We start from the raw sequence: 24,990 nt of genomic DNA on the forward strand, positions 1-24,990 counted from the left end.
ACCTTTTGCTTTAGTTTTCCTTGCAAGAAATAAACAAAACACATCTAAACTAAACCTAACCTCGCTTTTGGCCATTCATTCATCTCCGTGTCAAATAATTTCGACAGTCGAAATTATAATATCAACACCCTTTTTAAAGTCGCTATTAATTTCGATAGTCGCTATTTCATGACGTCACTTCGTTAGTTCAACTAAAATCCACAAGGCTCGCACAATCGCATTTCAACCGTCGCCATATTGAAAGCGACTTGTTTAGTGTCGAAATTTGATTTAGAATCAGGGCCCTGAACTTACTAAGTTTGTTAAAGTATTTTATTTAAATAATATCTAAAGTGCACTTTACATCAACAATAAATTGAACAATAAATTGACCAAGTTATTCAAGGCCAAATTTGACGTGTTCTCAAAGCACAATTTGACATCCAAGTTTGTTCGTTATTAACTTGACGCCAATAAATTCGTGAATTTCTTGAAAGCAAAATTTTCTTGTCCTCAAAAAAATTGAAGGAACTTGGAATAAATGTTGTAAAAATGTCAATATTTTCAGTAGTACCAATGCAATGATTTTTTTATTAGAAGCTTTTGAATGTCGTTTGTTTCTTTGTTTGAGTAAAGTGTTTGATTTGAAACAGAATAGAATAGAACAGATTAATAAAATAAATAAAATAGAGAGATAGATTAGAATAGATATATAGTATAAAATAAACTGAAATAGAATAGAGTAGAATATAATAGAATAGATGTAATATATATGTAGATACTTACTAATAAAGTATTTGATTTAAAACAGAATAGAGTAGAATGTAACAGATTAAATGAAATATATAGATAGATTAGAATAGATATATAGTATAGAATAAAGTAAAATATAATATAATAGGTGAAATGATTGTGAAAAGCAATAGTTTTAAGTACCTAGGATCGGTATTACAGAGTAATGGAGAAATAGATGGAGATGCATGCAGTAGAATTAGGGCTGGATGGATGAAGTGGAAAGAAGCGAGTGGTGTGTTGTGACAGAAAAATTCCAATGAAGCTGAAGGGAAAATTCTATAAAACAGCCACAAGACCGGCTATGATGCGCGGAACTGAATGTTGGGCAGTGAAAAAGAAAGCGGAACAACGAATGCATGTGGTGGAAATGAGAATGCTTAGATGGATGAGTGGAGTGACAAAGAAGGATAAAATTAGATATGAGTATATTAGGGGAAGTCTAGGTGTGGCACCAATTGATGCCAAAATGAGAGAGCATAGGTTAAGATGGTTTGGTCATGTTCAACATCGAGACGTTAATCACCCAATACGAAGAATAGCTGAAGTGCAGATTCCTGGAAGGAGTAGGAGAGGAAGACCAAAGAAGACGATAAGGCAGGACATGTTGGTAAAGGGGATTAACATTGATATGACTCAAGATAGAATTGTGTGGAGAAATGCAATTAGGGAAGCCGACACTGCATAGGGATAAGGCAAAGAGAATGATGATGATGATAATAGGTGTAATGTGTAGATACTTATATAGAATAGGTTTGAAATAGAGTAGAATATAATAGAATAAAGATACTATATACCTACATCCCTAATAGCACAAGGATGTCCTTCACAGACTTTAGGGAGGTCCGTTTTCGTCCAAGGAACGTCCTATTTTGGTCCAAATGTCGCGCTACCGAATGTCTGTTGGACGTCCACTTAAGGTCCGAAGGGACGTACATTGGACCTTAATCGGACGTCCTAGGGGACGTAAATTGGACCTTAACAGGACGTCCTATTTTGGTCCAAATGCCACGTTGCCAAACGTCCAATGGACGTCCACCTAACGTCCGAGGGGACGTTCAGTGAATGTCAATTGGACCTTCATAGGATGTCCCAGTTTGGTCCAATGTCTTGCTGCCGAACGTCCATCTAACGTCCTGAGAGGACCTCCGGTGGACGTCTAGCATCGATATTTAGACCTGTGGAGAATGTATGGTGGGAAATAAAAAATATATTTTTAAGGAACTTATATTACATCTTATATTAAATTACAATTATTGGATATTACATTATTTACATTAAATTACAATACACTTCTCCAAGAAATTAACGCACTACCTTAAAAATAGGGCATTTTTGATGTCTCGAATTTTCTAAACCTGTTGTCTCATCTGAGTGATTTTTTTATAATATAGCCTAGGCTATAGGTTACATCCTTAAGCTTGTCATGCACTGGTAGCTATACTGTAATATATGTATATTATATCATATCGCTCTCTATAGTAATGAGTGAGCCTGCAGACAGGGAACTAATGGTTCCGTATGTGCAGGCTCACTCATTACTATAGAGAGCGACGTGATATAATATATATTACAGTATAGCTCCCCGTGCATGACAAGCATAAGGCAGTAACCTATAGCCTCAGGCTATATTATTATAAAAAAATCACTTAGATGGGACAACAGGTTTAGGAAATTCGAGACATCAAAAATGCCCAATTTTTAAGGTGGTGCGTAATGCACTGTATATATAGGTAAACTTATATACAGGCTGTAACAAAAATAAAATTTTTGTGTTTATTTAGTTGGCTATCTATTATAGTGTACAATCATCTAGAATATTTTGAACAAACTAAAAACATGAATATATCATCGAAAAAATAATAAAAAGGTCTTAAAATGCTTGGTTAGATATTAAGATCTAGTTAAAAAGAAACCAAAAACTGTATATTTTCTACAGAACGTAGATTATGAATTTTTAAGCCAGCTAATCCCATTTATTATACAGGGTGTCCCGAAAAGATTGGTCGTAAATTAAATCACATATTCTGGGACCAAAAAAAATTTGAATGAACCTAACTTACCTTAGTACAAATATGCACACAAAAAAAGTTACAGCCCTTTGAAGATACAAAATGAAAATTCGATTTTTTCGAATATATCGAAAACTATTAAAGATTTTTTATTGAAAATGGACATGAAGCAATATTATTGCAGTAACATCTTAAAGAAAAATTATAGTGAAATTTGTGCACCCCATAAAAATTTTATGGGGGTTTTGTTCCCTTTAACCCCCCCAAACTTTTGGGTACGTTCCAATTAAATTATTTCTGCGGTACCATTAGTTAAACACTGTGTTTTTAAAACTTTTTTGCCTCTTTCTATTTTTTCGATAAAGCTCTTTTTATCAAGATATGGCTTCTTTTTAAAATGGTTCAAAATATACCTAAAAATGTAAATCATAAATAAATTTTCATATTATTAGTCTCTACAATCGTACTTAACCATATACAAATATGTGGTGGATTTGACAAATATTCAAAATATCACGATAAAAACTGACTTCAAAAAAGTACTAAGAGGCAAAAAAGTTTTAAAAACATTGTGTTTAATAGTACCACAATAATAATTCAATTGTAACTTACACAAAAGTTTGGGGGGGGGGGGGGTTTAAACGAACAAAACCCCCATAAAATTTGTATGGGGTGTCGGGTGTCCAAATTTCACTATACAGTGGAACCTCGATTATCTGTCTCTCTATTAACTGTTAACCATTTTGTAAGAGAGACTAAAAACTTTTTTTACAGTCACCTCCTATTTTCATATGATATTTTTTGACATGTTTTGTAGTAAATTCAATTATCTATTTACTACAAAACATGTCAAAATTTACATGTGAAAACAGATGACCCTAAAAATGGTTTTTCGTCTCCTACAAAATTCATGAAAAAGCAGATAGGAGGTATTGTCACATCACCGACGATATACCAGAAGTATATGTGGCCATACCAAATAATACATCCTTGATAAATATAAACATTTTTATTGCACAAAATATATATATTTCTATATATATATATTTTTTTCCATAATCATCACTACGATGATGATTCATTTGTATTGAATTGTACATTGCAATTCTCTGATGTTTGGGAAAAAGGGCTTAAGTCAGAATTGCACATCGATAATGTTTTGATGATTTCTGGACCAGAAAAATCGGCTCTTTTTATTGGTACATACAGTTTAAGTCTGCAACACTTTTTTTATGGTCCAGAAATCATCAAAACATTATTGATGTGCAATTCTGACTTCAGCCCTTTTTGCCAAACATCAGAGAATTACAATCTGGTCATAACTGACCAATGAGCAATTTTAATTTAACCTAAATTACTACTGTTCCTTAAAATGAAGAGCTTACCCTATAGCGTCTCTTATCTAATCTAACAAGATCGTGCACTATTCTAACATACACAGGCACACAAGCACTACGCTCTGCTTTTCACTATCACCTATCACTCAAACTAGTTCAAAAGGCTTTGTCCTCTTCAATCTTCTAGTTTGTCCAGTAGTAGATATCGAGGAGCTGGATTTCCTCAATATTCTCATACTTATGAAGTTGTTGTTGCTCATGACCTCCTGCTATCTTCTTGATGACTATATTATCCAGGTTCCATTCCTAGGTCTTGATATTTGTTTATAAAGTAATATCTTATTATGCATCGACAATGTGGAGTTTCTTCCAACTAGTCAATACACTTTTTATAGGTATCTTTCTTTTGCCTTTCATAGCCACAACAAGGCTATAATACGTTTCCTTCCTGGTTTTTTTGTAGACCACTTTCAGCTGATTCTAAAAAATTAAAATGAATGGTAATTTTTCTATTCTTTACAATTAAAAATCAAAAGAAATAGGAAATAGGTACTACTATTTACAGGTAATAATATGCATAAATAATTCGTTTCCTAAAGAATACAGAAAATTGAAAACGTTTTTATAATACTTACATAATTGTTTAAACAAAAGAGACCCAGCCAGAGCAAAACTAACAGACAGAACTGCAAAAAAGCCACTAATTTCCATTTTCCCACCCCCTTATCTTATATGCATTTTCCAATCAAAATTTTTAGGTTGTCATGAACATGAAAGACTCAACCTCAACAAATAATAATAAACAAAAAGCTCTACAGCTCTACTTCCACTTCCCGCCAAATGGACACAGGTTGGTGACACTGAATTCACGCCAAATAAATGAAAAAATAGAACAATTTTCTTTTTCGTCAATTTCTTCACGTGAAGTTTATAACGAACAAACTTAGATGTCAAAGTGTGCTTTTACACGTCAAATTTGGCCTTGAATAACTTGGTCAATTTCTTGTCCAATTTATTGTTGATGTAAAGTGGACTTAAGTAATACTCATAAATTATTCGGAATTCCCAAGTTACAAAAATATGTTATTTTTGCTGTCAAATTTAGTAAGGAAAAGGGATATAAAAAAAGTTATGACAATGTTTTTCTAAATATAGGTACGTGTATTTATTTGTTGTTTCAGATAAAACAGTTATAAACTAATTACTATTTACCTATCTATGCATTTTTCTAACTTATCTATGATTTGTACACAACAATAATAAACCATGTTCAGTTCTTTTATTAACACAACACAAAAGTTCTTTCGTTTCGTAACTAAAACAAAACTACACTTTATCAACGAAGGATAAGGAACCAACTTAAATTGAAATTACTAAGAACAAATCGTTAAAGGTAATACAATAAAAAATAAAAACTGTAAACTAATGGAAAATTTTTTCCACTAACTGTCATTACTTTTGACAGAATTGACATTGCCGAGTTAAGCCTCGTTTGATTATTTTATTTATGACATTCAGATATGGCGTTAACATAAATGATTGGTTAAAGTCTTCGTGAGCGAGATAGGCTGTCATTTCTCTTTATTAGCTGACGGTAGTGAAAGTGATGGGGGAAATTCCCCAGTTTGTTCATATAGATTCCGGGGCATGACTCATAAGTTTTTGTCAACGAGGTAGAAGGTGTTTGTGTATTGGATCAGCTGTGTGCATAGGCGTACCATCTGGTAAAGCTCCTGTATATGCAATCAATTAACTGAAGTTATTAGTATAATAAAATGTTATTTAACTGACTTTTCAACAAAATATTATATTAATACGTATTTTCTCTTGATCTGTAGCTGTTTGTTTAACATAAAAGATGTAATAAAATCGTTAAGAATTTCTTTTCTTCCCTCTTTCAAAGGTACGTCACTGGAGGTAGAAAGCAAATCTGACAGCTGATCGCCATTTGCAACCTCCTTCCTGGCTCGTAGTCATTTCGCATTGTACTCCTTCCTGATTTATTTTATATTCTATTTTATATTTATTTTATATTCTAAGGTTCTACTAATAACCATAGAGGTATACCGGGTGGTGAATTGGAACACGGGTCATAGGAAACTCAATGTAAAATTCTAAACTGTTGAATTCCTGCTTCCCTAATTATTTTACATCAAAAGTCATAAGAAACTATTTGTAGAGAATTGAAATATGTATTGAAAACAACTGTTAATATTGTTCTACGAACAATAAGTATTCAAAATTTTGTAAAAATATAATACAATTTTCAGAGAAATACGCCAAAGCTACGCCACACACAGTGCAATAATGTGTATAAGATTGCATTCGGTGACAATGAATTTATTATATTAACAATTTGAACTGTCAATTTCTTTATTTATTTTATTATTTATTGTTTAAAACACAATAAAGTTGATCAGATACCCTCAGTTAAGGAGAAAGTATTAATAATAAAGATATTTTCTTCAGTCAATAGTGTGCTCACTGTCAGTTAAATAGTAACGTGTGGCCTAACATGCCCACACATACCTACTGCGGTAAATACATTATATTTTTCAAAATTTTGGAATGTGTTTAAATCGTAGAACAATTGTAACTTCTGTTTTTATTACAGATTTCAATCCTCTACAAATAACTTCTCATGACTTTTGATGTAACATAATTAGGGAAGCAGGAATTCAACAGTTTAAAATTTTACGTTAAGTTTTCTATGGCCCGTTTTCCGATTCACCACCCGGTATATTAACATAGAGGGAGCCTACCTTCCGCGCTTCCTGACGACAAGATCTCATGGACTGGTTTGCTGCATCTCTTTCCAACACATTCAATTGTATACTATATTCGCTCTCGCGAGATTTTTTTTGAGACATTCGGAATAGGAAACCTACAACACAAAAATTCCTACCTCACACTATTAACTGCTAAAATCAACTCAAATCAACTTAATCTTTCATTAAAAAAAGAAGAAGTATTAGAAATAGTGGGAGTGTCTACTAATCTCATAAAATTTTGTGAAGTTTATTTCTACAAAATATTTTTATTTTGTACAATAAATAATTTTCTCATTTGCTATCAATACATTATAATGGTTTAAATAAATAAATATTGATTGGCGTAAGGTTTATGTTATTTTTATGTCCGTTTACTATTAATAATATTGGATATGAGCAGGTGCGTTGGTTTTGTAGTAATTTCCAGTCACTTCTGAAAACTGAATTTTTCAAAAAAGAAATTACTAACGTCAGTGTCAAAAAAAATCTCGCGAGAGCGAATGTAGTATATCGAAAATCTATGATGACATTCAGTGTGAATATAGGCACGGAAGAGGAGGACAACTGTAGCAGCTTTACTATGCGTAAGAGTGAAACAGCACTAATCCAAATAAAAAAGATGGTGTCGTCACTTCGCTCTGAATGACACTCTCTCTATGCTAATATATAACTCTATGCTAATAACCAGCTCCTATAGTCTGTTCGCTAAACTCAGACGCAACTTTCTAGATATTTTAGTCGGTAATTTTGCCAATTTTAGTAAAATTGGCAAAAAATAATTACTAAATAGTTAATAATCACTAAATAGTTAGTAATTTTGCAAATTTTTGCAAAATTGGCAAAAAACAAAAAAATTATCGACTAAAATATGTAGCCATTTGCGTCTGAGTTTAGCGAACAGACTATAGTAAAGTTCAAACTATAAATTTAGGTTTCATGGTGCATAATTTTTTACCAAATACAATAGCTCCTAATTTGGATCAAACTGAAGATAATTCTAATGCAAATATTTTAGCACAAATATCAAAACAAAATAAAAACACAAATAATCAACCTCAAAGAGTCAACGTAAAATTCTAACATTAAAATGTTAATTAAAAGTTTATAAATTTTATAAAATCCTTAAAATCAGCTGTAGATGTAGATGCAGTACTACCATAACGTGACACGGGGTCAAGGTTCATAGATAGGGGTTAGGTTATCTCATAACTATGTGGGCGGAAGCGAGAGGGTGGGGAATGCCTACGTCACTCGTACGACAAAGTCAAGTTTGACAGTTGTTTGTGGTTATATTTCCGTATATTTTTGTGGAATTTTCTTATAATATCGTTTATTTGTTTAATATTTGTTGAGTTTTTAAGCATATAAGGACAATATTACTATAATTACTTATTTGGGTCCTATACAAAGGCAGTAATGACCTGTGAAGTGTGTTTTCGTAACCGTGTAAAGTTAGTTTAAAAATTATAATATTACACATAATAATATGTAGTTTTGTATGTTATAATAATAAAACATTTTTTAGATGAGTGGTGGTAACATTTGTAGCATAGCTAAGAACTGACACAAACGGATTATCTATGAACTAAATTTTTATGCGCATGTGCCAGATCGGCCATTTCTCAATTTGTATGAATAGCAAATAATTTTGGTGACATTTGTCTTGTACAGGATCGGCGTTTGTTGTCACAGTTGTTTGTTTGGCTTGGCTTGGCTTGGCGTTAGTATTTTGTTTTTGTATCAGTTTGTAGCTCATAATATTTTGTATAGACTTATTTTCTATATATATTTTCTTATATAGCCTACAACTATTAATTCTTATTTTCCAACATTTATACAATTTAATTCTTTTTGAGATATCTTGATTATGTGAATTAATTATTTTAAGCTTTTTCATGAACTATAAACTATCGTATAAAAAAATAATTTTTTATTTATTGGGATTTCACAAAGAATTTGAATCTAAAAATACAAATTCTCTAACCTTTCTTTGACCTCTACTGTACCAAATGCATCTGCAGGAAGAGCACAAAGTCATATTTTATATGTGTTCATTCCACAAGCCACGTGCTGTGTTTAACAAGTTGAGAATCCAATACTCACAAAAACTTCCATAAAGTACTTTTATCAGCAAACCTAAATTAAATTTAATAAACTATGTTTCATTAAATTGTTTCTGTAGTTTGTATAAAACAAAAACTTAGGTCAAATATATAAAACAATTTATGACTGACTACTTGAAATTCAGGATTTTCAGGAGTAACATTATATAATTTAGATAATTCAAAAAGTTTGATCCAATATTACTTGAAATTGTTTCAACATTCAAGTTAATGCTTGATAATTGACAATACACTCTTCATAATAGGTTTACATTCTCTTGATTATACTTGCGTTCCAACAAAAAAAGCTAAAGGCTGCTTTCATATGGAATATAAGCTTCTGACCATAATGATCAAAACGTTTCCATATATATATATATATTAATTAAAAAAATTACTTTTTCTCTTTTCTCGATTGCTTATTAGTTTTTATTGTATACTATATATGTTTTTTCAGTTATTACATCTTTATATTTATAGAAATAAAATAGTACAATACTTATTGGTTTTTTATTTATTTACCCCGATATTCGACTTTAAAGAATGTACTGGCTGGTTTTGGCTGGAATGTACGGAATGTTTTGGCTGGTTTCCAAGACAATAAAAATTGGAAATATTGACATTCGATTTTAATATACAGTTTCTTGTTGTTGATCACGAACATTTGTCATCCAAAAAGAATTGGATTCCGTGACGGTTACAACGGCTGTTATTTTTCGATTATTTTACGAAATAACGAATATAATGAATTAGGAAATACCTCGACAAACAAGTAATTGGTCCTAGGTTTGCACCCAAAGTAATCGAAAGTAGAACTGGAAGTCGATATTGGAACTCTTCGTGTAACTTTGCGTCGATTGATCTACGATTTTACTAATTTTGTCATCTTGTTTTACATTCATATCATATTTTGAGTGACTTTAAAGCAGTACCTACGGTTGTAACTCTAAAACCGAAGTCCGATGTCAAATTTCTCATCTTTAATACCATCCACGGGTTATAAGCTTTCATTCGACACCTCATTTGTCATTCTATCTGTATTAGTAACTGAGGAGTTGTATTCGCGGTCGGACGGACAGACAGTCATGAAACCAGAAGTATATATTTGTTCTCGTCTTGCGAATGCGCGTCGAATAATATATCACTTGTGCTATTGCGGTGACTTTAAAAGAGTACTTCCGGTCGCATTTCTAAAACCGGAAGTCCTAGGTCAAATTTCCTACCTTTAGTACCATCCATGTATTATGAGCTTTCATTCGACACCTCATTTGTGATTCTACCTGGTATAGTAACGGAGGCGTTACATTTCCGGTCGGACGGACAGACAGTCTAGGTCAAATGTCTCACCTTGAGTACCATCCATGGATTATAAGCTTTCATTTGACACCTCATTTGTCATTCTACCTGGTATAGTGACTGAAGGAGTTATATTCGCGGTCGGACGGACAGACAGCCTATTAGGTCACACCAAGTCGTTCAAATTCTCACCAACTTGTTCACACTTTTTCAAAATTGGTGAAAACAACAAATTATATTTTGTATCGTTGTATCAATATAAGCCAAAAAGAATAATTAGTTAATGTCACGCCACTATAATATATCTTATTATTGGTCTTTCAATGCTAAAATCAGGATAAAAAAGGTATTTTATCCATGGTTTTAATCAATATAATTCTCACCATTACTTTGTGTTGTATTTGCAACCTTTTGTAAATCAAAAATAATTCCACCATATTAAGAATGTCAACAAAAGCCGGCCCTGCATGCAACCTTTCTCTCAGTGCAACTGAAATTTTATTGATACACGCCAGAAATGTGCGAGACTTTTCTCAGTGTACTCGCGTGTACACTTGCCAACTCGATACTAAAATTAAGTACATGCTAACAACAAAAGAATCGCCATAAGTTCGTGTCGGTTCTTGCACCGAACAACCCGAAGGTGCACTTCAATAAATTTCATTGTTTAGCTGTCAGACAGATTCTGTGACCTTGCGCCATTTTATCGGTCCAAGTGGTCAGATCCGGCTTTGCTTAAATAGATGTTGCAGCACCGGTGTTGATTTTTCAAATAAGTGTATTAAATAAAATTTATTTACTTTAAACATATTTAACATATAATTTTAATTAAAAAATATATCGTGACCTAATAGCGATCTAATAAGAGCTTCTTTGTATTTTATGTATTTTATCTCTATTTCTGTAATTTTTTGTACAAAAAATAGGAGTTCCAAGCTCTACAATAACAAAGTATGTATAAGTACGTTTTCAACAATATTTTATATACAGGGTGTCCAAAAACTCTACCGACAAACGAAGACAGGAGATTCCTCAGATAAATTTAAGACATTTTAACCTAATTCTTCTAGTCCGAAAATGCTTCCTAAGAGGGCTAGAGCTCTTTAAATATGGCGTCTTGTGATTAGTTTTTCTTAAATAACGCCAGAACGCTCTCATTTAGAAACATGAGAATTGGTACGCATATTTATCTTTCAGAGATAAATCGATTACATTTATTGTGAACTTTTAGTACCGGTCATAGGCGTCCGTTTTGGGTAGAGCAACGGTTATTTTATCGGATAACTTTTATGTCTTTAACTTTTAAGCATTTTTGACACTGGATTATTAAATTATGAGGTATCCTAGTACTAAAAGGTACTCTTCCTTTAAGTCGGTAGAACACACGGTTTTCTAAAAAAATCGATTTCAAAATTTTTCGTTTCTTGAATTTCCAAAAAAATTCAAAAAAAAAACAGTTAGAAAAACGAAAATTGGTACGTTTATTTATATTCCAGAGATGAATCGATTTCATTAATTGCGAATTTGTAGTACCGGTCATATGCGTCCGTTTTGGGTAGGTCAAGAGTTATTTTATCGCATAACTTTTTTGCCTTTAATTTTTAAGAATTTGTGACTTTAGATTATTAAATTATGAGCTATTCTAGTACTAAAAGTTGCTCTTGGTATAAGGTAGTAAAATACACTGTTTTTTTTTGAAAACTTTTTTGCAGTTTTTTTTTTCAAATTTAAAAGACGAAAAATTTTCAAATCGATTTTTCTAGAAAACGGCGTGTCCTACGGACTTAAATCAAGAGCACCTTTTAGTACTAGAATATCTCACAGTATAATAATCCAATATCAAAAATGCTTAAAAGTTAAAGATAAAAAAGTTATGCGATAAAATAACCGTTGCCCTACCCATAACGGACGCCTATGACCGGTACTAGAAATTCACGATGAATGAAATCGATGCATCTTTGGAAGATAAATGTGTGTACCAATTTTTGTTTTTCTAAATACAAGGGTTCTGGAGGTATCTAAGAAAAACTAATTACAAGACGCCATCTTCAAAGAGCTCTAGCTCCCTTAGGAAGCATTTTCAGACTAGATGAATTGGGTTTAAATGTCTTAAAATTATATGAGGAGTCTCCTGTCTTCATTTGTCGGTAGAGTTTCTGGACACCCTGTATACATAATATAGGTAAAGTTTTGTTCTGAAGCTATTTCCTTGTGGCATTTTTATAATCAACTATTTTCAATGATTGAATACAAGAATTATTTTGTATTTTGACAATAACACCTGACTTGGTTGTCGAAACGTTAATAAAATCATTTTTTTGGTAAAATTGTGGCTTATTTCCCATTGAAAATAATTGATTAGGTAAAGTTTCATAGTTAACACCAAATTTTCAAGTACCTACCCATTTAAGTACATACACATTTATAAAAACATTGTGAATTTAAAAATGCTTACCTTGATTCGTCTTTTGGAAAACGGAAAAAAACTATAGCTGAAATTTGATACCGTGTTTTTACAGTTGATCGCTGCACAGATTAAATTCGAACTGCCTTTCTTTTTGTCCATATCCATAATTATTATTGCACAATGCACAAAAACAAAATCACCGAACAGAACAACACAAAATCAAAGTAACCCCGAAACAAGCGTGATCTGACAACAACAATCACAAATTGATCGTGTCAGCAGCGGACCTGTGGACCGAAAAAATGGCCGCCAGCCGTGCGCAAACCAGATGCGCGAACTTTTCCCGCCGAGTCGACTGTGCCTTCGGGTTGTTCGGTGGTTCTTGTGAGAGATATGTATTCTTTGATCAAACTGTTACAAGATAAATGCGGGCCTCTAAACATAAGAAAATATGTAGCAAACATTTCCTCGTGTGTGAATATGTCAATATTATGTTACATCTTTTTTATATTTTAACCTAATAATAAATTATTTATATTATTCGTTCTTTTGTTGTTGCATACCACCAAAAATGATAAAAGTGCTGCACATTCCACGAAAAACACAGTAAGTACCTACATATTAGTATTTTTGATTTTAAGCTTTTTCTTCTATTTTTTTGGATTTTTGTGCTAATTAAATTGTTTTCTCCATTTAAAACACATATAATAAGTGTTAAATGAATTCTAGTTTTTTGTTAGCAGACTATTGATTTTTAAGGGAAAAATTGATATAATTACCAATATAAGAACCACTTAATATACCTATACCCAAGAAAATCTCAAAATATATTGCAAAACCTAAGTTTTTGAACCTTTTATTAGCATTGACTCTTATGACAATTTTAAAATTGTCGTACGGATGACGTATTCCCGCCTTTAAAAAGCCAGCCTTTGATTGGTCTACAGTTATGAGACAACCTACACCCTAATTTAAGACCGCTTTACAGCTTGTAAGAAAACTTGCTGCAACTTCTTGCATGCAAGACTTTCATGCAAGTCTATTGCATGGTCTTTTACAGCTTGCAACTCGGCTTGCATGCAATTTGAAAGTTTTACCCTTAACGTGTGTAGGTTACAATCTGCTTAGACTTATTGAACAATATATCTAATTAAGTCTATAGATAATAGATCTATTATATGTAATTGTTTCATATAAAATTATAACCAATATTGCAGCCATCTGAAGATCGTTTGAATAAACAATTATAAACTAAATGAATATAATAAAATGGGCAAAATTCCCTTTATTGCGCTGAAATTGTATTTTTTTTATAATTTACTGTTAATGTAAAATTTCACAGGTACCTATTGAATGGAATCATAATGTTTTAATAGTTTTAGATATTATAATCCAGTACCTAACGTAATCAGATGCTCTTATGTTAAACTTAAGGGAAAAACTACTAATTTTGATACATAAATCTTTAGTTGAATCTCTTTTTCACCATGGTTTACATGTTAGGAGGAATTTACAATAATGTACTACATGCAGTATCCCCAATTCAAAATTATTATATACCTACTCAAAATCATTTAAAAAAGTAAATTGTATTCAACCCATTATTAATATACCTAGGATATTTGAATGATTTAGTCCCATATATACACAAGAAAGAATCTCCTTCTGCTTTAATTAAGTAGTATGCTATTCTACTGCATATATTTAATTGCAATTATATTCTATGATTTTTGTAACTCTACAGGTATCTACCACATTTTTTAACGAATATATGAAATAAATAGTTATTAAAAATCCAAACGTATTTTTTTTAAATATACACATTTTCAATACATTCGTACTTTCCGAGTTCATTTCAATGAGTGAAGTGAATGAATTTGAATGCAGCATTCTGGGTGACGTCACTCCCGCCATTAGATTCTCGACGCTGATTGGTGGAAAGTTACCATGCAACCTGTCTATTTATGAACCTTGACCTACACATATGATGTAAACTTGATGTGAAGAACCGCAAGAGACATTACAGAACTGTAATGTCTCTATACACGAATGTCCTTTACTATACAATACAGCAGAAAGAAAATCCAGTAAAGTAAGTAGGTACTTAATACAACCACATTAAAATGTATCTTAACACTTGTAAAAGAGTTTTGGGTTTAAGTTATTATACTAAAAACACTTAATAATATCTATAGATACATTATATCTTAAGATATAAAGACAAATTAAAACACTAACAATATTTAATAACAAAATATAGCCTCCAAACCACGTATCCTATTATGTTTACAAACAATTCGTAAAATTGATCGTCTGGGTGACGTCACGATGACAATATTTCATTTGTCAATATCAAAGTTACCATACAACCTATGGTATAGGGACCTTGCCCTTAACCTAACTTATAAACTTTTGTTTTTTTTTAATTACTTCATTGCTGTTTATTTAACTTGGTAAATTTCGAAATGCCAAGACTATCAGAAATAACCAAATATAAAAGGAAAAAGGCGGTAGCAGCAACTTTAAGTATTATTATTGCTGCAGCTAGCCTTTTAGTCACTAATTTAGAACGCCGAGATCGGAGATGGTGAGTAAGATCTTAGTTGAACAAGAAGAGGGGTAATAATGTATCTCCAACAGAAGAATTTATCCAAGTAGATGATGAAAATGACTCTAATTTTCTAGGAATGAATGTACATTTTAATAAACCCTTGGGAAAAATTGAACAATTACAAAGAAATCTATATTTTGAAATACTATTTTTGCGAAACACAAATTAATTATTATCCTAAGGTACTTAGCTAGAGGAGAGAGGGCTTCCGTAGCTTAATATACAATTTACAATAATTATAGAATCTCAGAAAGTGCCATTTCATTATTCATTCATTTCCATCGTTGATATATTTCACAAACAGAAAACAGCTGATCGGCATGTATTCGTGAATCCGTGTCGTCAATGACATTTGATATTGTGGAAAAATCAAATTCCCCTAGACTTGCATGGAAACTTGCAGAAAAAAATGGCACCAAACCGATTATCGCGCAATTGCAAGAAGTTGCATGCAATAATCAACTGACGACATACTGCGCATGCCTTTACCTTGACACGGGGTGACTAAAGGCCGCTTTACAGCTTGCAATTCTACCTGCAAGACGCAAGAAAGTTGCCTAAAGGCATGCGCAGTATGTCGTCAGTTGATTATTGCATGCAACTTCTTGCAATTGCGCGATAATCGGTTTGGTGCCATTTTTTCTGCAAGTTTTCATGCAAGTCTAGGGGAATTTGATTTTTCCACAATATCAAATGTCATTGACGACACGAATTCACGAATACATGCCGATCAGCTGTTTTCTGTTTGTGAAATATATCAACGATGGAAATGAATGAATAATGAAATGGCACTTTCTGAGATTCCATAATTATTGTAAATTGTATATTAAGCTACGGAAGCCCTCTCTCCTCTAGCTAAGTACCTTAGGATAATAAAATTTGTGTTTCGCAGAAATAGTATTTCGAAATATAGATTTTTTTGTAATTGTTCAATTTTTCCCAAGAGTTTATTAAAATGTACATTCATTCCTAGAAAATTAGAGTCATTTTCATCATCTACTTGGATAAATTCTTCTGTTGGAGATACATTATTACCCCTCTTCTTGTTCAACTAAGATCTTACTCACCATCTCCGATCTCGGCGTTCTAAATTAGTGACTAAAAGGCTGGCTGCAGCAATAATAATATTTAAAGTTGCTGCTATCGCCTTTTTCCTTTTATATTTGGTTATTTCTGATAGTCTTGGCATTTCGAAATTTACCAAGTTAAATAAACATCAATAAAGTAATTAAAAAAAAACAAAAGTTTATAAGTTAGGTTAAGGGTAAAACTTTCAAATTGCATGCAAGCCGGGTTGCAAGCTGTAAAAGACCATGCAATAGACTTGCATGAAAGTCTTGCATGCAAGAAATTGCAGCAAGTTTTCTTGCAAGCTGTAAAGCGGTCTAAACAAAATATCGACCAATCACGTGCCGAATTTCATACAATTTTCGATACAAGAACTTGCATAGTGTCATACAGGGCACAAATGTACGTACAAGAAATGATACAAGAAAATGTATATAAGAAACGATATCAGAGATACAAGAAAATGCATACAGCCTTTGTCAGTTTGCTCAAACCAGTTTGATCAAATTATTTGATGGTGGGACGCGGTCTTTAAATCGGATCATATCAGGAACGTCAGCGACGTCGCGCCGTTTTTTGTGTTTATTAGTTTGACATTTGACATTGACAATTGACAATTTAATATCACATTGACAGACTGTGGGCATGTCGGTGTGGAGTAGTTTAGAAAATAATTTTTCAATATCTTAACTTTTTCGATATTGTATTCAATTTTCTAATTCATTTAATATTCGTGGAGTTATTTTAAGTTTCATATCTTTAAATGGTATTCTTTTTAACACAAATGAAAAGTTTGATATAAAATCCATAATATACCTCCCCTAGTAACATAACAAACAAATCTTTGTAAAATGGATGAAGAGTTCAGCCCAATAGATGGGGAATCCGAGGACAATTTTGACGATGATGTAGGTTTCGATAGCGATCCAGGTTCACCTCAGGATTTTCCTCCCCAACGAAGCCGTGGCGGCAGAGGAGGTTTTTCGTAAGTAATTTTCCTTCCAAATTAAAAATTTTGCTGTCTTAAATTAACACTTTACAGTTAGTTGCTTCCTTACTTTGCCATTCTTTATTTGGCCTACTCCAATGGTAGGACCTAATTTTAAGTTTGATATCATAATTTTCATTAAATCAAGTAGGCTTTGGAAAAATGTATTTTTACATTGATAGTAATTGTACATTTCTTTCAAAGAAGGTATGGGCCATTCCACGAACATACGCCTGTTTTGGATTACTTCGACAACAAATATTTTACTGTGCAAAATAAGAAGAACGAAAGTAAATTGCAAATTACATTGTTGTTTATTGGAATAATTATTAGCGCCATTTACTTTCGTACTTCTTATGTTGCACAGTAAAATATTCGTTGTCGAAGTAATCCAAAAGAGGCATATGTTCGTGGAATGGCCCATATAGTCGAGTCGCTAATCTGAGACATAACTGTCTTCACTACAATCACAATAAAGATACACTAGAAATAAACAAGCACGAGGAACACTACCAAATAATGATTTGGGAGTGGTCCTCAACTATTGAACATGTCTTGATTTTTTTATTTCTATATAGTGCATCTTTATTGTGATTGTAGTGTAGACAGTTGTGTCTCAGATTAGCGAATCGACTATAGACACTTTTTATCCATAAAACTTATGTACAGTCGGAAAAATGAAAGATTACCCATGAACGATCACATCAATTAATTATTTTGTATAGGGCTTTTCATTGATTGTCATTTGTTTTGAGCTTCTGTCATGTCTCACATAATACGAATATATCTACGTCATACGTCTTTGGTTTGTACTATTGGTATATACCAATAACGTACAACGTAGATATATTAATATTATGTGACACATGACTGAAGCTCGAAACAATTGACTGTGAATGAAAAGCCCTATTTGCTCCTTTTCTATAAATAACAAGAGTTTGTTATAGAAAAAGACAGCAAATACAAAATAAGTGAATGATGTGATCGTTCATGGGTAATCTTTATACACCCATACCTCGCTATACGGCCTCTCTGTATATGGCCTCTCTGTGTACGGCATTTCGCTATAATGGCCCTGTTCAATTATGGTATGGTTTCAATTTACGGCCTAAAATGTTTCACTATAACGGCCCCATGTTGTCATTCTCGAGCAAACGCAATCTCGATGCACACTCTTTTCTATTTCCACATGTTTATGCATAATTTGAAAATAAAATGAGATGAAACCCGTCTAAGGAATATCTTAAATTTTAAAGGGAATTATAGAAAAAGGTGGTTATAAACCTGAACAAGTGTTTAACGTAGACAAAACAGGACTTTGTTGGAGCCACCTAATTTGTCCCAAAATCCAAGGCCTATTACAGGACTAAATAAAAATCATTTACCCGTTATATGGAGATACAACAAGAAAGCTTGGAGTTTGTAGATTATTTTTGGTTTTTGGAATCTATTATTATTTTATATACCAGTGTATGTGTTTTTTTTGTATGTATTTTTGATTTAATAAAATAAACAGATAAAATGCATTTTTAATGACAAACCATGTACAATATTTAACAAATTTGGAACCTATCCCATTATATTTTTATTTATTTATTTATTTATTTATTTACGGGTCTCCCCAATTTAAAAAAAAATATATACATATATAAACAATAAGTAGAAGTAAAAGTAGTATTGGTAAAGTCCAGTAAAACAGTAAAAAAACTAAAAATAAAATAAAATGAATTAAATGAAAGTGTGACAGCACTTTTTATGAATTTGTATTAGAATAATTGATTCATTATACCGCATTTCACTTTGTGGCTATGTTTCGTGGAACGTATCTAGGCCATAAAGCGAGGTATGGGTGTATTATTACCTGTATGCGCGCCAATGGTGAATATTAAATTCTTACTTGTATCTCAAAAAATGTCCTATAACTACTTCTTAAAACCCACCAAATTTTATCTGCATATCTCAACCAGTTTTAAAGCAATAAATAAATCGTCAGTTTGTAAGAAAAATTTCAACACCCTCTATCTCAGATACGAAGCATTTGTGGACATAGGTTTATGAAGCAAACTGTCATTATTTTTTCATGTAGAATTACCCCTTGAAATATGCCATACTTCGAGGGGTAACACCCTGCATGCATGAAAAACATGGCTAATTGTTAAAATACCTATCTTTTTTATGGTACAATATAAGCGAATGACTCAAAAAACAGGATGTTGAGAAAACATGAGGCTATAGTTGGGTTTCAATTTGAGTATTTTATAAATGCTAGAATATTCCAGAGGGTGATGCGAAACTTGAGAAAAAACACAATTTCATTGGTACACCCGGTATACAATGAAAATTTACCTGCTTAGCAACAATATTATTACAGCGATATTGTTAGAGAACAAGGCTATACCATATTAAAAAATCACTTAAGTCTGACAACAGGTTTAGGAAATTCGAGACATCAAAAATGATCCATTTTTAAGGTGTCCAGTTAATTTTGCACCCCAGTGTGTATCAAATTTTATTAATTTTATTTGAGGTATGTCAAAAAATATGAATCTCGCTCGAGAGTAAAGTACATTTATTGTTCACAATATTTAAATTAGAAGGATATAATTGCATATTTCAATATAGCTTTTATAACTAAACAACTTTTCATTATAGAAAGGACCCCGCAGAAACCTTATGGGAAATGGGAAATCTGACTTGCTACAAACCTTGTAATTGTGTAATGTAGTCAAATAAATTCATTCATTCATTCATTCATTCAATGGCTCTCTGTCAAATCCTCTGAAACTTTGGGTTCTGGTAGTCCTTGATGTGTAGAACAAAAGACTCATTGGGTGCGTAGCTCCAAAAAATCATGGTTTTAAGATATAAGCCTCTGAAGTTATAGGTACAGTGAGGTGTTGAGTTGGAATAAATTCATTTTCTCGAGAATGGGTGACTCTGGAGATAAATTACGAAACAGATCGGTTTTTATTTTTAAATTATAATTTTTTGGCATATATATCATACTAGTGATGTCATCCATCTGGGCGTAATGACACAATCGATGATTTTTTTAAATAAGAATAGGGGTCGTGTGATAAATCATTTAAAAGGTTATTTAATTCTCTATTGAGTAATATAAACATTAATATAACTATTTATACAGTGTGCCCAAAAAAATTTTTTTGAATTAAATTAATGGAGACAAGAAGAAGAATGTATATAATTTATTTAATTTGAAATACGTTTTTCTGTTGTCCAAAAACAGGGAAAATGTTTATTGGATAAATAAATATTATTTTTAGCTTCAATATTAAAGCTGTCACCCACCTGCCTCTTAGTAGTTTTAACATTTAATTTAAGTGAAAAGCATTGTTTATTTTTCAAATTAACATTTTTTTCTGTTTTCTGACAGCAGTAAAATGTATTTCGAATTAAATAAATTATATACATTCTCCTTTTTGTCTCAATTAATTTAATTCAAAAATTTTTTTGGCACCCTGTATAAATAATTATGTTTAATAACATAATTATTTATACTATTATGTTTAATAACATAATTATTTATACTAGTGAATAGAGAATTGTATAACCTTTCAAATGAGCTATCACATGACCCCTATTTTTATTTAAAAAAATCATTGATTGCGTCATCACGCCCAGATGGATGACGTCACTAGTATGACATATATGCCAAAAAATTATAATTTAGAAATAAAAATCGACCTGGTTCGTAATTTATCTCCAGAGTCGCCCCTTTCTGGAGAAAATGAATTTATTCCAATTCTAACGTCCTCACTGTAGGGCCATTCTGGACATTTTCATAAAAAATGAAATTCGGATTATGACTTTTAATGGTTTTTATTAGATTATTAGATGGCCGTCACCAGCTGCTAGTTGCTGTTTGTTAGTTGAGACCACTTTGAGGTTATCTGGTAAGTATCTTTTAATATTTTTAATTCTAATTTGTATTAAATAATAAAGATTGATGTATAAACTACTCAGACTGTGTATTATAAGGAACCATAACCAACTTTTAAGGTTATAAAATAAATGTTAACTTTTAGCTGTTTTGTAATGTCTCATACGTGACAAAAAATATATTTTTCACATTCATCACAGCAAGTGTCAATTATTAAATATGCCAACTATACATCCAAATAGTATATGCTATTTACTAACCATTTTAATTTTTGTAGATTTTTTACACAGTCAGATTGGTGAAAAAACTTTATTATAAAAGTGTCCCATAAGTGACGTCACATACGGGACATATGTCACATACTTTTTTACTTCTATAGTATTGTGACAATGATGTGTTTCTGATCAGCTAAAACATAGCTTTTTTTTAATTTGAGAAAGATAAAAAAAAAGAAAGACTACTTTTAAGTTTATTTTGAACTTGTAATGGAAGCACACAAACAGTGTAGGATATAATTTTTTAAATCTAATTTAATTTTTTGTTCTAGTACACTGGTCATGGAATCAGGGAAAACAACAAATGCTTCCAGGATAAAGAAGATGAGGGAAAAACAGAAAGCAGAAAATCCTACCTTCTACTTGGAAAAGGAAAGAAAACGAGTTGCTGAGTTAAGGAAAAAGAAAACCCAAAGCAATTCACAGACCACTGTATGTACCACTCTTCACCTGTGCTACTATATAGGTGCAAGCAGACTTTCTCAAAAGCCGTCTGGAGAATTGTAAGATCTTCACCAAACTCGCCTCGTGAACAAAAAGCAGTAGTGACCGGTCTTGCTAAACGCATTGGTCTAGAGTTTAGTAATGCAATGGAAGAAAGTTTAACAGATACAAGCAGTAGCTCTCCACGAACTGAAGAGACTTCAGTTATCGACTTCTTTTATCGGCCAGACATAGTGTATACCTGCCCGGGGATGAAAGATATGACTGTTTGGAAAGATGGAAAGAAGGAGAAGTTGCAGAAACATTACATGACAATGTTTCTACCTGACGCATTTAGTATATTTAACCCTAGAATACGGGACCGTTTTTGCCAAATGGAAATACGGGACTATCGTAAATTTTACGACTCCATAGAAACAGGCCTATATTTTTTACTTTGAATTTTTTATTCAGTATATAGAAAACAATTAAGATACTTAGAATAAAAATAAAAGCATAAAATTATGAAACAAACATAATTTGGGTATTTTTAGAAACATAGGGTACAAATATCTCCTCAGTGTTCTCCGCAAATTGGCTTCTTGCACTCATTGCAATAGTTGGTGGTAATGCGCCTTTTTTTTTTTGACTGGATAGTAGAAACAAGTCTTCCTTATCTTTTTCTGGGTCACATTCGCATCATCTCCTTTAGTTATGTTGAGGATTTCAGCTATGTCTTGGCGAATATTTTGACGTAAACTTGCGGGGTTGTATCTGTTTATCGCCATGACTATGACTGCTATCGGAGCCATTGGATTCAGTTTCCAAATTGTCCTCTTCCCAGTCACTATCACTATCTTCAAACGGATCTGGCTCACTTTCTTCCCCTTTCATAATACATGCCGTTTATTCCTCCAGTTGTTTTGCAGACAAAAACTGTATTTGACATTCTAATAAGAAAAGCTCCAATTTTAAATAGTATATTATGTTATGAGAATGAAAAAACAATTTACCTTAATTTTTTGTTACTAAAACACTTAAAATCAAAATACAAACAATAATAGACAGCTGATTTATTATACGACATAAACACGGGACTTTCGTAAAATTTACGAACTAAGCGACGAAAACTGGTCTTAGAATTGTAAATTATCACAACCGTCTGCAAAATTAGCAAGCTCATTACTAATAAGGAAGATAACTTAATTGGGAAAATCGTTAAAATAAACGAGAGAGGACAAAAATGCCCAATGTATTATGAGCGTCGTGAAATTTACGAATGACCCGTATTCTAGGGTTTAGGAAGAAAATGAAAATTTTAAGGTTGGCTTTTGCAAAGAAACTCCATCTGAACAGTGTAAGTGTAAAATTCTTGAGAATTTTATGTTCAAATTAAAGTCTTTAAAATATGTGTATAATAATGACTTCTGGAAAAATCTCTTACGTGATGCCGCCTTAAACTCTGTGTTGGCAGAATCTGTGTGAAACTTGTAACAATGGTAAACTTTTGTTGCTCCCAAGTGATCCATACAGTAAAGTTAATTGGAAGGAGTGGAAAAAACTTGATGACAACAAAATTAAGTTGGTCATAAATGAAGACTGCACTGGTGACCTATATGAAATGTTAATCAAAGATCTGCCACACATGATGTATCATGTAAATACCAAAAGAATTCAGAGCAGTTTGTTTGAAAATGACAAAAAGAAAAGATCATTACGCATATTACAGATTGACTTTGCTATGTCCTTTAGCTGCGACTACCAGAATGAGGTACAGAGTGCGTTATGGTCACGCAAAAGTGTCCTTTTGTTTACAGCAGCAGTTTTTTGTGGTGGAAACTGCAAAACTTTCATAGTTTGTTCTGACACAAAAAACAAAGACAAAGATACAATTTTTGTGTTTTTGGATTGCTTTTATAAAGAAATTATTAAAGAGGACCCCGAAATTTTAGAAGATGTGATTTGGAGTGCTGGTCCCTCTTCAGAATTCAAAAATAAATTCATGGTGAAGACACTGCAATTGCTATCTAATAAATATAAAAGAACATTTACCTGGAAATTCTTTGCCACCTCCCATGGCAAGGGTGTAGTGGACGGGGTTGGTGGAAACATCAAGTGCTTAGTAAGAACAAAAATGATGGCTCAATTAGTTTATAGTACAATCAGCTAAAGACTTTGCTGCAGTAGCAACTGAAGTAAGTTCTAAGAGTGCAGTATGGTACATAGGGGAGGACCACATAAGCAGAGAAATTTTATGTCAAAACCCTTGGGAAATTGTCCAGCCCATTCATGGAATAAAAGGACTTCATGTTTTGCAGTGCAGTAATGGTTCTTTTCTAACAAAAAAAAACTGCTTGATGGAATCAACAACTGAAAGTGTCTCGCCAGCAGATTCAGTTAATTTTGTTCTTGGCAATTGGGTAGTTGTTACCTATGATGAGAAAGAGTTCCCAGGAGAAATTATGTGCATAGAAAATAAATATGTACAGGTGTCAGTGATGGTTCCAACTGGGCCACCAAATCACTTCAAATGGCCTCAACCACCCGACTGCATTTTCTACTCCCAAGGAAGATATATTACGAGAGATTGATCCTCCCACAGTTGCCAATAATAGAGGATTGTACAAATTTATTTCCGTTTAATAATGAGTATTTTACATACAAGTTGTGTGTATTTTAAATAATAAAGTTGAATTCTAACCAATCATTTTAGTTTTTATATATCATACCTACCTTAGTTTACATGTTTGATGTTAAAGTCCCGTACGTGATGGATGAGTCCTGCTGTACGTGACACAGACAAAAAATGTAAAAGTCCTGTACGTGATGGATGAGCCCCGTACGTGATACAGACAAAAAAATTTGTTTTAAGCTTATTTATAGAATTCATAGATATCTGCAAACATGGTTATGTTGCTTGTAATTATGGCTTCACACACAAAAATTACACTTAATACCATAATACGTATTTGAGCTGAAATATCACAATGAGTTTCTCCCTGCAAACAGGTGGTTGACTTGAGACATC

At 32.3% G+C, this 24,990-nt stretch overlaps 1 protein-coding gene and 1 long non-coding RNA gene across 2 annotated transcripts in view; one reads left to right on the forward strand and one right to left on the reverse strand.

Annotated features, from left to right (window-relative positions):
- Nucleotides 1-1,984: 1,984 nt before the first annotated feature.
- Nucleotides 1,985-6,345, reverse strand: LOC126886358 (uncharacterized). Its single transcript, XR_007698577.1, has 2 exons — nt 4,756-6,345; nt 1,985-4,600 (listed from the first exon to the last, which is right to left on the reverse strand). It is a non-coding gene; the product is annotated as an uncharacterized LOC126886358 (long non-coding RNA).
- Nucleotides 6,346-16,999: 10,654 nt separating this feature from the next.
- Nucleotides 17,000-24,990, forward strand: part of LOC114333681 (transcription elongation regulator 1) — a 139,034-nt gene continuing 131,043 nt past the window's right edge. Inside the window, exon 1 of the mRNA XM_028283622.2 lies at nt 17,000-17,360. Within this exon, the coding sequence (XP_028139423.1) occupies nt 17,227-17,360 (134 nt within the window). The 5' untranslated portion in view covers nt 17,000-17,226. The remainder of the gene's footprint in view (nt 17,361-24,990) is intronic.

This window comes from Diabrotica virgifera, chromosome 6 (genome assembly GCF_917563875.1).
Source record: "Diabrotica virgifera virgifera chromosome 6, PGI_DIABVI_V3a".
Classification (NCBI taxonomy): Eukaryota; Metazoa; Arthropoda; class Insecta; order Coleoptera; family Chrysomelidae; genus Diabrotica; species Diabrotica virgifera.